This window comes from Bicyclus anynana, chromosome 18 (genome assembly GCF_947172395.1).
Source record: "Bicyclus anynana chromosome 18, ilBicAnyn1.1, whole genome shotgun sequence".
In the NCBI taxonomy this organism is placed as follows: Eukaryota; Metazoa; Arthropoda; class Insecta; order Lepidoptera; family Nymphalidae; genus Bicyclus; species Bicyclus anynana.
The window spans coordinates 10,125,226-10,139,136 of record NC_069100.1 but is presented as its reverse complement, the minus strand read 5'-3'; the positions used below and the strand labels follow the sequence as shown (position 1 = coordinate 10,139,136).

General features: G+C 34.9%; 1 protein-coding gene across 1 annotated transcript in view; it reads left to right on the top strand.

The window, feature by feature from the left end:
* The window catches only part of LOC112056006 (homeobox protein Hox-B4), a 31,654-nt gene extending 26,935 nt beyond the window's left edge, over nucleotides 1-4,719 (top strand). Inside the window, exon 5 of the mRNA XM_052887076.1 lies at nucleotides 1,522-4,719. Within this exon, the coding sequence (XP_052743036.1) occupies nucleotides 1,522-1,866 (345 nt within the window). The 3' untranslated portion in view covers nucleotides 1,867-4,719. The remainder of the gene's footprint in view (nucleotides 1-1,521) is intronic.
* Nucleotides 4,720-13,911: the final 9,192 nt, after the last annotated feature.

Genomic DNA, 13,911 nt, shown 5'->3' with positions numbered 1-13,911 from the left:
ATTGACATAAATAAAGTTTTAGGAAAATTCATTATCATTTTAGAATTTAAACTATCGTGAATGTTATTCATATTAATTGATTATGAAACACGGCTAAAACTCATGTGATATTAGGCCGGAGTATGCCCGACTAGTTTCGAACCCATACTTAGGGGCCCTTAGTCATGAACTGGTTCTTGCATCGCGGCACGATCCAAACTGATTCTCATTATCATTTGTATAACCTACCTGTACCTGGGTAGGTACTGCTTTCCATTTTTACTAACTGACTGACAAAATATTCAATATTTCCATAATAAATATGTATAGATAATTGATTTCGTTTTAGATTTTCAATTTTCCATTATTTTTGGGGTTAATAGAAAAATCATTTATCGCAAAGCTGAAAAAATGTTTCATTTAAAAACCTGTCAATTTTATTTCACATTTTTTTTAAAACTGGCCGATTTCAATCAGCCGGAACACGATCTGTGCGTTTTTTGGTGCATGTTTTTGTTTTTGCAACAGTACAACGCATGGTTGTATTAAATGAATACACGTATTGGTATATCCTAGGACTCTAGGGATTACCTGGATTGTACAGAGAGTTATTAACTTTATTCCCTGTATAGATTCGAAATAGTCAAGTTGTTATTAATCTACCTACATGGAACATTTTAAACAATCACCAAAATAATTTTTGACCCTTCGACTAGGTACCAAATATAATTATTACCTTCACAATATAAAAGTCCACTCTACATCGAATTAGCTAAAGTACCTAGCTATAGGAGGACAGTACAGACCTTCAGTGTTCACGTCAGATGACGTTTTTAGTTTAAAAGAGGTGAAAGATTTGTATTTATTTTTGTTTTGCTGACCAAAATGCATATTTTTTGTTTATTTTTATTATATTTATAATGAAAAAAATATAAATATGTACAGATAAGTATATATGGGCACCAAAATATATTGGTTTATTTAAACATTATCTAATAACAAAAATTATAGTTTTAAATATTTTTAAGCAAAATTGAATTCAACCAGAACCCAAAATACACTAATTTTTTTTTATTTATTGTCAAACTAAAATTACAACAGTTTTCCTTTACGTACCTCGCTTTTTTAGAAAAGCGAGGTAGCTAGACATTAGTGTCTAGATTTGCTTCAGAAACCCTAATGAAAAATACTAAATTATCATTTCTTTTTTAGGTATTCTTTATTACTATTATAATCCTTATACAAATTAATATAGACCCCCTGATTGATCGTTAAGCTCGACCAATCAGCGCGTCTGTTATCTACTAATAAAATAAAGTAGATAATGCCTAAGCTTACGCAAAATATTTTCTACGAGTATTATTTACAATAAAGAGTACAGTCACTATTCTGACACTTTGATGTTTTCTTAAATAAGTAAGAGAAGTATAAGTCCAAGAATCGTTAAAATGTTATCGTTTTATATTGATCAAAAACTATATTGGCGACTTTTGCTTTATTTAACTTTTAGTCAATTCAATATTTGTTTTCATTTGTCCACAGGTGAAAATATGGTTTCAAAATAGAAGAATGAAGTGGAAACGCTCCAAGAAGGCCCAACAGGATACGAAAGGCAAAGATCCACACATCAGTCATCCTAGCGACGAAAAAAAAACCAAAGACATCCCACAGTCTGACCACGACAAACAACCTACCCAGCAGAACGTGGCGGCTGATCTGACAGCTGTCAAACCACCCCCACTGTTAGACAGGGACAGAATTATCGCGTTAGAAAGAGAGAGAGCCATGGCGGCGGCAAACTTTAATTCAAATTTGGAAAACAATAGACGCGGGCTCGTCATGAGCCAAGATGGCCGACCTGATATGTTCAGGCCGTATGTAGTATGAAAATAAATTTATTTTTATTTCTTAAAGCATTCTAAATACCGTTCAACTAGTAAAGATACTTAAAGAAGCTCTTAGTTTCAATGACACATGCCTATAAAAGTCTAGTCTTTGTTTTAATTATGAAAATAATATTATGTTAATATTGTGTAAAAAATAAGGTTATAGATATTTAAATACATAGATAGAACATCGCTTAAATTCATCGCGTTGATCGTTCTCGTAGATTAAAGATTTACTTAGCTACTTACAATGGATATGCTTTTTCTTTCGTGCCAGAAACAGATATACGACGGAGTCACAGTATTATTGGGCTGTTATACCTACTACAGCTATATTCCGCAGACGATATTTCCTACGCAGATTCTGATATATGTGCTGTAACACAGAATACAATATGTACAAATGTAGCGTAATTGGATACACATTAAAGTGTATTTATAGCATGGGTACTGTGACAGTTGTCTTATGACGTTGATAAATCGTCCTATTGTCGTGAATTGCGGCAAACTTTCAAGATTGAAACGAACTGTGACCATACCCATGCTATCTGAAAAACACTATAGGACTGAAAGTACACCTGAAGACTAACTTTTCATGGTACTTGCAAAACGTTCCATAGGCACACCTCGTTCCATATACAATACGTCGATGTTATAACTATCTATTGTTTATATATCTATATTTGTATTCTTTAGTTAACCGACTTCCAAAACGGAGGAGGTTCTACGGTCGGCTGTATGTATGTTTTTTTTTAGTAACAGACATTAATTTGGAATTAGATTTGCTACTACACTTATATTAAATTACTAGCGGATCCGCTTAAACTTCGCTTTGACTTATGTGCACCTATCCCTACCCTACCCCTACCCTACCCCTACCCTACTCCTGCATTCATTTGTTACAAAAAATGTGCTAAAAAAAGAACCGCTCGACCGATTTTGTGCAAACTTCACATAAAAGATATAATAAATAGAAATTCGAACAAAGCCTAAACACTTATGTTTGGATAGGTTGGCCCGTTCTTGAGTTATAAAACTACAACGAAAAGTGACATTGATTTTTATATATATTGATGAGTTATTACTTATTAGTCAAGTAATTATATTTTACTACGGATTATAAATTAATTTAAGTGGGTAAATGTAAATAATAACTTAGTATTTAACTGAAAACACTTGATCGTCTAAGTACCTAATAATGTTATTTTTTCTGTATATAAACATAAACGAAATTTTGACGTCTGTACATTAAATAAGATTAATTAAATATTGACACAAAAAGAAACACGATTATTTTTAATGTTTTGTTTGTCTCATAATTATTCCTAACTTCGTCACTAAACGGATTTTGTTTGTCACTCATAACTGTCAACGTAACTTTTTTTTCTGTCTAAATTAGCCAATGTCAAGTAGCTCAAAATTCACAATTTTTAGGGGATTTGACAACGACGTAACTAAGAGGTTTCCTTATGATCATACGTTTAGAAATTTTGAATGAATTCCATGCGGACTAAGCAAGATAATTTAAACTAAATTAATTGGAATTTTAAACATTTTATTTTTTAATATCGTCACATAGTTTAGGTTTATTTGTGTTCACTAGTTATATTGTTTTTAACTACTTTTTTAGAGCATTTATTATTTTTAATTATGGCAAATAATTTTCTTTGTAAATATTGAATTTTATTAGTAATACATATTTCATTCGAACTGATGCAGGCCAAATATAGTGTAATATTAAAATAGATATACTTACCAATAATATTTATACCTTAGAATGTTAAATATATTTTTAAGTAGGTACGATAAATTAATTATATTAAATGTATTTGTAGAAATTTTTAAGTACTGACTACTATAATATAAGCACTTGAAAATAAAAAAAAAATGTTGTCTACGCATACATAAGGAGGTCTATTTTTAAAATTAGTTTTTATTTATTTATATTAATTTCTTGACATCTACAAATCAGTATTAAATTGTAGGTTTTAATTACCCCTATATGTATTTTAATTATAATATTATGTATTCTGCTATAGCTTGGCAAATTCGTTCGTAACACTCTCGATGGTCCGCGCGGGCCGGGGCGCGTGTAGCGATGAATGAAAAACCCACGACTGTACACCTCACTTCCCCGCACGCACGATTTCACACCTGCGCAGTCTTCCCCCCGTCGTCCGCATATCATGGAAGTGTCATCAACGAACTTGCCAAGCTATAATGTACCTAATGATTTTCTCGAATTCATGATGACTCTGAACAGTGGCGTAGCTGGGTAAGCAAGGGCCCTGGTGCAAATGAAATGGGCCCCACTACCATCTTAACTGGTTAGGTTTTACTCGTATCAAGTAAAAATATTCATCAGCTCTTTCTCGTTTTTGATTTTTTTTAAGTTCAGTTCGATCAAGATTTTCTGGAAAAGATTACAGGCCCCCCTGAGCTTGAGGGCCCCAGGGCATTGCACCGCCTAACCCCTGGGTAGCTACGCCATTGACTCGGAAATTACCTAATATCTAGAGAAAACAAAATTTAAAAAAAAAAACGAAATTTGCTTTAGTCTGAGGCCAGCAAATTCGAATAAGACAATAATAGAAATTGCTGGAAAATACATAATCGTACGTGTTTATCATACTACATTCCTTATTTAGGTACGTTCTGTTAAACATAAATAATGTAAATCTACAAAATGAAAAAAATCCAATAATTTGTCAAGACAATTATTGCAAGTTTTATTAGAGTAAATATTTAATTTTATTAAGATATATATGAGCAATCGAATAGGCAATATTTTAAGTATTTATATGTACATGTACCTATAAGAGTTTGTATTGTATTTAGCTATCAAATCGTAAAATACGACTATTATGAAATAAATGTAAACATGTAAAATAAAAGAATTATGTTCCAAAGTTGTTGTTTTGTTTTACATACCCCATGGAAAAACATGGCGACCCTGTTTTAGAACACGCCTTTGAAATCAAATCAAGTTAATTTTATATGAAAGTAAAGAAATTGTGGTAAGTAACAGTAGATTATGAAACGGCGGAAAAATTTCAAGGGTTTTGAAAACAATTTCTTAGAGGCAGGGGCGTAGCTACCGCTGTATCAGCCGTTTCAATATTACAGGGCCCCCGGAGTACAGGGGCCCCTTAAGTATGAAATAAATTGTAATCCACAATATTTCCATGTTCACACACTCAAACCCAAAAAAAAATACATCTTGTGTTAGTTACACAAACATTTTGGGATCAATTTTACTTTGTGGTGAAAGAGTTTGCCGCACATCGATTGGGCCCCCGAACTAATTTTGATACATGGCCCCTCCAAGGCACGCTACGCCACTGCTTAAAGAAGTTCCTAGGACGATATTGTGTTAGTATGAGAACCTAAAATTTCAGTTGCAGAAATAAAATTTAATATATATTTTTGGACGGTTAGCTAATAGTAATCTATTTACTCGTTCCTATCTATACCATATTAAAAAAAATAGTAATCTAGTATCCTACCCTAGCTAAATTTTGCATGCCACCACCGATATTTTAAACTATAGATATGTTAAACGCCTATAAAATCACCGCAAATAGTGATTCGAATTTAGCTACTTGGGTCCATCACTTATTACCTTATTTTTACTATAAAAAATGGCCCGTGACCGTGATATCCTAGAGGATATGCCTGCCTTCAAGTTGGAGAGCTCCAACCATAGAGTAGAATGTATATAGGCTCCAACTATTCAGTTATGTGAAGCAAAAACATCGTGAGGAATCCTATAACTGAAAGTTTTTTAAATTATCTTAGCCTATACCCTCTCATTCTGAGAGGAGACTCTTGCTCAACAGTGAACCGAATGTGGGTTGTTAATGATGATGATAAAAAATGGGAAACTATTGAATGTCTTATAATCAAGTGCTTTTATTTTCTGAAAGGGACGAAAGGAGGAGGAAGGAGTTAGCAAATACTATGCCGTTTACATGCATTAACTATTAATATAGAAAATACTCTACCAAATGTACTCGTAAGTCATAGTTATATCGTGTAGGTATATATCATAGCACAGCGTTAAATATCAAAGATGGCAGGAATCGGAGCTATCGTTTACAGTGGAAAATTAGGGGGAATAAGCCGCTGGGGAGTGGGGACACCATGCGGCATGCAATGGAAAACCGGACAAGGCACTCGTGGGTTAGATAGTTTTTATGTCTAGACTAGCTGTGCCAAACGGTTTTATCTACGTATATCCCTTTCCTGAAAGATTATCAAGATCATCACAACCCGTTCAGCCATTTAACAACAAGCTGAGTAACAAAAATTCATAAAATAGAATGTCAGTTCTCTGAAATTTTCCATTTTTCTGCGTATTTTTAATTTGTTGGTCGAGCCCCTACTAGGTGAACGGATGATCAAGCTGGTTACTGGGAGTCACTGGATGCAGGTGGCTCGAACCGAGTCGAGGAGGTTTTTGGAGGCAGGAGGCCTATAAGGAAATAGGTCCTTTACTCGTACATTGCCTGAGAGAAACACGAACAAGAAAGTGATTGAAATAAATTTGACAGAACTCTACAAAAATCTATGCTTATGTATTCTGTCTGGCAGAAACAGAATACTTAGAAATTATTTTAGTGTTAGATAGCATTTATGGAGGAAGGATATAGGCTATATATTATCCCCATATTCCTACGGGAACGGGAACCACGCAAGTGAAACCGCGCGGCGTCAGCTAGTGAAAGTATAAAAGACAATGTAAGGAAAATGGGAACGAATTCCCTATATTGCAGTTACCCTAAATATCGCGCGGGTATAAATTACGTAGGAAAAACTTCGCCACTCAACATTCGTACGGCGTCCGCGAGGGAGACGGCGATAACGTCCCTCTCTGTCTGCATCTTGTTACTTGCTTCGCTGTATTCATAGGAGGGTTCTTGGATTTGTAGGAATAGATTTCATTTACCAAGGTGTGGTTAATGACAGGAAATAAGTGCCTATATAGAAGAAATAAATGTGATATTTTCATTTCTGTTTGTTATTTAGGCACAATATTTTATTAAAAATAGTTTGACCCTTTTAAAGAATGAAGCCTTTGTCAGAACCAGTTAAAATTTTTCGTTTGGGTTAAAATCAGCTACCATTCTGCTCGTGTTGTTCTCCCTGCCTAGCTAGTAAGATCATACTAGAGAAGCTTTGGTTGCCCGTTCTAATATAGGACTTGCTGCAGTTCTAATAAGATCAAGGTCTTTAAGCATGCTATAGAGGGATTTTGCTGGTACTAACTACATAGTCATTTTTAGCTAGTGCACTTGTTAAGTCCACAGCATAAATATTTATTCATTTTTATTATGCTGTGGTCCATCGGAATGTTTGTCTCCCACGGCACAGTAGTCTCTACAAGTATTATACTCGTATGTATAATTTGTTTGGAAAAAAGAAATGCCTGGGTAGATCTCTAATTAGCCAGATCCTTTTTGCAATTTATTTCATACTATCCGAGAGCCGTCATAGCCCGGCGGATATAACATCTGCCTTCCATTCTGGCGAAGGTAAAAGACCGTAAGGAAACCTACATCCTGAGAATTTTCTTAATTCTCTTCATGTGTGAAGACTGCCAATCAGCGTGGTGGACTCTTAGCTCATTCTGAGATGACAATCGTGCTCAACAGTAAATCGAATATGGGTTGCTAATGATGATGATGAAATATTCCATCCATTAAAATTTCAAAAATAAATTTGAATTTGGATGAACATAAAGTCAACCCTGTCTATAGATGTCGGCGACTCGGCGAAGGGGCGGCGCTCGGCGTGATTGATGCCCTTTGTTTAAACTACCGACTGTTTCACTCCAGTCAACAGACGGACACCGTCTCGATATATTGATAAACTCCATTTTGAGAACGATTCCTTTTCATATCCGTCAATATTCAGATAAGGTAACTATGGAGTTCGGACCAGGGTGAATTTGAGGGGAGCATGTTCTGTCATCTGTAGCAACTGTCCACTGTCAAATGCCTCGTGTTTTTTTTATTTCATTATTTTATTTTACTTTGTATAAATCATATAATATGTAATCATGTATAAGTTTTAAGTTAAGACACGTCACGTAGACACGTCCGTGAACTCATTTCAGTTCATCAATAGATCTTTAAAATTTCATTCAATAGATCTGCATAGTATTTCATTGATAATCATTCAAACGCTTCTTGAAACTTGTAAAAAAAACAAAACGTCAATGTTACCGCGGGAACGGGAACCAGCATGGCGGCGCTTTCGTTACAAAATCAAATATCAAATATTGATATTCCCGATTCTGTATTCTGTTTGAGGTGTTCGAGATACTATTTGCAATTTCGCGTTTCGATGTCCCTGTTCATTGTTATTCTTGTGAATAAACTATTTGCATATAAAATTGACACCAAACAATATTACCTATAGATGTTACCTATAGATTTCTTTTGTTATCTCGTGCGTTGTTATTCTTTTGTTCTATAGAGCTTGAAGACAATATAGGTTTCATGATTTTTCGAAATTAAACAGAAATAATATACATCTAGGTAAATTAAACTCTATTAACTAACTACTAACTGGGTAAATTAGGTACCTAGGTATATTAAACTCCATCATCTTTACAGTTGTAAGTTTATATTTATGTAGAATTAGTAATAGTATTTGTACCTGCCATCTCTACATTCTAGTAGGTATTTTAGACATATTCTTGACCGACTTCAAAAAAGGAGGAGGTTATCAATTCGTCGGAATCTTCTTTTTTTTATTGATAAAGAACGAATTTCGCTCGAGGAAGAATTGTTTTCCGAAGAAAACTAAAAGTCATTCGAACGAATTCGAAGGCTTAGGAAATACTTGTGAACGAAATTCGCTTTTCCAAATGAATATAATTAAATATTAATTTTAAGATAGGTATGTAATTATAAAATAGCGAGGCGAGGATTGAATCTAGAACCTTTAAAATCCTTGAATAGTTCCTTTTCAGATTTATTTTGTTAGGTAATAAAAGAAACAAAAGAAAACCTACCCACTGAAGTAGATACTTGTACCTACCTACAAATACAATGTTCACTGAAATCCTAAATAACACTTTTATTTTATTTAATTCAAATAAAAACCTTTGACGAAGGTGACTCGTATCCATCCTCTGCTTAAAAATACAGTCTGCCCTGAATTACGAAAACAACCAAAAAAAGAAGAAGCTAAAACAAACAAAGCGAACAATTTAAAAAGAATAAAGATGTAATTCAAAAAAGGAACGCTCACGTCCGGACTAACAGCGCAGAAGGCGGGAAGACGGCGCCCGTTGATTGGTGCAAATTGAATTTGGAAGCGGGAAGGGGGGTATTGTCGTGTTGGCGATCGCTGGCTGATTGCTCGTTTGTGGTGCGATGAACGAAATGTGGATACGACCAATTTTTTTAAAACGTTGTTTAATTTACCTGCCTTCTTAAAACACTACTAGAGTCTGCGCGCCACTGGCGGCACAATTATTCGTCCGCGTTAGTGATACATAGAGATAGACAATAAAGATGGCGGCACTTTTGATTATAAAATGACATTTAAGTGACAGTTGCACTTGTCATTTACTGACTGGAATTAAACATCGTAGAATAGTCTCGATTTAGGCCACGCGCAAAGTTATCGTGTGCGCACTATAACTCACACTTAATTAAATTATTAATCGTAATCAGTAAGTCCTAGGTTCCATTCTTCGCTCATTGTACGACTAGCATCTCCTGTACAATTATACAATTTAAAGAGAAATATAAGCCAAACTCAAAAATATAACAATTTAAACAGAGTTTAAGTATTGTTACCTATAGCGACTTTAAGAACGCTTCGAAAGGTAGGTTTTGCTGAGAAAAGCCGACAAGAAACTCAACAGTTGCTGTTATAAAATAATCTTTCTTAGCAATATTTATTACTAGTGGACGCCCGTGACTGGAGTTTTGTTTTTTACAAATCCCTCGGGAACTATTGATTTTTCCGGAATAAAAAGTAGCCTATGTGTTAATCCAGACTATAATCTATCTCTACTTCAAGTATGGGTGATTCGGTTCAGTAGTAGCGGCGTTAAAGAGTAACAAACATCCAAACAAACATACATCCATATAAACTTTCGCGTTTATAATTTTAGTAGGATAGGATTATTTTGCAATACTTTTGATTATATTCTTAAAACGGCTTAAATTCTTTTGTTTTAAACGAACGATTAAGTGGGTATATCCATGCTATGATGAACTCCTGTGTTGCCAGTGTGACGAGGCAGCATCACCGCATTGTGCGCGACAATCACCGTACAGCGGCAGCAAAGACAAAATTATACCGCAACACAAACAAACACACTTTACCTACGTCACTCACTAACAGTAACACACACACTGTTACGTCACTCACACTCTTAAATGATACAAAGTGTTTGAGTAAACCTGCGATCATTATCATCACTCACCAATTTCTTTGACCCAATAAAGGACCTTCCTTCTAAGCGGATTAGCGAATGTAGAGTTAATGTTCGACTCTATACTACAGCCCCAGATGTGTTTGTTGTGATGAAATGTTCCAAGCACACACCAAACAATTTATGTTCAATCACATTACATAACATTATTGCACAAAATCACTATCGCGAAGAGCAAAGTGACGTGGACTGGACCCAAATCACCAAAAAGTCAAACACTCTCATCTATATAATAATAATAATTTTAATCAATCTGTAGACAGGTAAATTCTGTACATGAAATATATTTCCAAAATAACTATCAGGGGGTAATAAGTGATCGATACTGATACCAAAAATGGAATCAGTAAAATTTTTGTCTGTCTGTCTGTATGTTCTTTATAGAAACGAAAACTACGAGACGTATTTTGATGAAACTTGGTACAATTATTCTTCATACTCCTGGGCATACCGATTTCACTATTTTAATGTGTTTGTTTTTTCAGGATTCATATGTCATAAAAAAATTATAAATGTTCGCGGAAAATTAGAAAAAGGGGTAGGGGTAGGGTAAGCGTAAGAATAGGGTAGGGGCAGGGTAGGGGTAGGGTAGGGTGGAGGTAGGGCAGGCGTAGTTGAAAGTTTACATCGAGTTTCACGCGGGCGAAGTCACGGGCGTCCGCTAGTTTTATAATATCGCTGTAATGAAATTTTTATACAAATACCTCCTTTTTATATGAAATAATTATATCAATGAATGAATATGTGGTGGAAGGACGAGGTATCTAGTCTAGTACCCAGTAGAAAATTAATTATTATTAATTAATCTACTCTTCCACAAAGTAAAATAAAAGATTTAAGTAAACTAAAAAGCAAAGAAGCGCAAAAATTGTAATTCCGGAATTAAATCACCACTAACGCCACCTATTAGCAATTCTCATGAATTCAACATGACTACACCGCTAACAGATGGCGCTGTTCAGAATTTATTGCCCCGTTTATTGTTACGACCACTTTGCCCGATTTTCGCAGGCTTTTACCTAAATTACAGCAATTCCTTTGTTACGCAGTCTTTCGCCGATTAATATATTATTCAATGTACCCAAGCCATAATCTTATGGCAAAGTATGCGTTTTTTTGTCTTAATGTTTGGTTGGGTGGATTTATTTCTGTAATTTTGTACTCGTTTATATAAAAGTAATAAAATTACTATAATTATAACAGGATTAAAACAATTTTGAGATTATGGTGCGGAAAATGTATTCTTAAATGTTCGAACTTAACTACCGTGTAGGTATATCTATATGCATAACCTCACCCGAAAAAGCGTTCGTCTACCTGAGACATTAGATGCACTAATAAGTATACTGTTGTAGACAAAAATTGTCGCCTATAATAAATTTAACAACCATATCCTTGTCACTAAAACGATGCTTAGTGACAGAAAAAGGGGGTAGTGTTTGCCCAGGGTAGTGTCTCGCCCTGATATCCCTTACAATACACAAAAGTATCTTTATTCGTTAATTACTCATTAAAAAAAAACTCACTAAGTAAGTAGGTACCTAAAACAAAATCAGATGCTGGCTTCGCCCAAAATAGTTAATTTACGGTGAACAGCCATTTGGTCCCTGTAACTGCGATATATGTTAACCGAATTGCTTTTTTATGTAAACGAATAGCATTTTGTGATTGTGAAAGTGCCTATGTACTGTGCACATATAAAGAGCTATTTGTGAGGGTAGCTTGCCTAATCTACTTATATAGAGTTGATATTACCTCGTTTCAAAATAGCCATATGTTTGGGTGTGATTTCAAAATCTATTATACCTAACGGTCCAGTACAGGGATATAGCTGCCTCCATAAAAAAGAGAGGATATGGTAGGTAGCTTAAGGTGACAATGTCAAATTCTTGAATTACCACTATCAGGTTAATGATAATGACCGGGACCGATGTGCTCTCCGAAGCACTGTGGTACAGCGGCGAAGAGTTCGTGCAAGCCGATTCCCGCCGGGTTACCTTTAAAAATCCGTGCATAATTATTGTTGTACTGTATGTACGAGATACATGAGAAACCGGAGTGTATCGCGCTGTATGAATTTCCTTTTCTTTGGGACGGGTGCTGATATAACCCCCCCGACTTCCCAACCCCAGGCTGAGAATTTTATCTGAAAATTTCTCAGAAGAAATAAAAGTTCAGTATCACATCAGACCGACCCAGAACTCGTAGTCCACATATTCTAACCAGCGAGGGCAGGGTGTGATTTAATCTTGTACTAATCTTATAAAGAGGGTAAGGCGTGGTGTTACAAAGGGTAATTTCTGGATCTAAGTACATGAATGGGTGGGCACTAGAAATAAAAGAAAAAGCTTATTTACAATAACAAAAAAACTAACAGCTCCATATAAATCCTACAGAATTTAATCTGTATAATGTTTTCGATTTGGAACTTGACTTGTGGCTGGATGTTTTTACATTCGCCATTTTCTTTGAAAGAGTTCTCACGCAATATAATACTTTAAGCCCTATTGATAAGAGCGCTTTTAACTGCATTTGCAACTTAGTAAATCAGTTTTCTCAAATATTGTAATGGCGTCCCGCATCCCAGCCAAAGCGAGCGAAAATCGGCCATTTGCATTACTTTCCCACCGAATCTGTATTGATTTGCGGATAACCTATCGTTGTTAGCAAATATCATACTTCAATTTTTATTCTATGTTCTTATATTTTTATACACGAGTTTAAAAAAAAATGAGTGTACTTTAGACCACACGACAGAAGTAGAACTTCTGCTGTCCCTCTATACGTCCGTTCACCTCTTCTGGTTACACTTTTTGTAACTCATCTGGAACTGTACAGGAGAAGAAATTTTCAATTTTGTACATTTTGTACGTACAGTGCTTACCCTAGTTAAAGACTTTGAGCACGCCACTGGGTGTAATATCACCAAAATGCATGCAACCTGCTACTAAGAATTTCTTGAAAGAAAAAAAACTCTTATTGTAGTTACTAGGTAAAATACATATTAATACTGATTACTTATCCTTGAAAGGAACTGAGGTACATTGCGATTCACTACATAGGCTACATAAATGTGATAGGGCTGGATTAAAGAGGTCTAAGGATGGACGGGTGGTGGGTGGTGAAGGTAAGTATCCATCAAGATCATCTCTCTTCATGGTCATCATCAAATCATCATTTATACTGATAACCTTCAAGGGCCTATAAGTGTTATAATAACCCCATTATCGATTTAATTGTAATAAAATATTGATGACCATTTTATGGTTTCTCATAAAACGTATTAATAGCTCTTATGTGGGGACCATAACTATGGTTTATGATAACATTTAATAGTGATTGATGTTTAATGATCGCTATCTTTGATCGTCTTTTGATAGAAGATTTCAGATCAGGGGAAAAGGGATGAAAAAAACATGAAGAAAAGGTATGTGCTACAAACATAAAGGTACATCTACAATCTGCGTCAATGGTTACAAAGCTTATAAAGTACGTTTGAGTAAAATATTTCATTGTAAATAGTTATGTTTAGTACTGAAATCACAGATTAAGAATGGAGATGGAGATTAAGGCAGATGGAGCGCACGG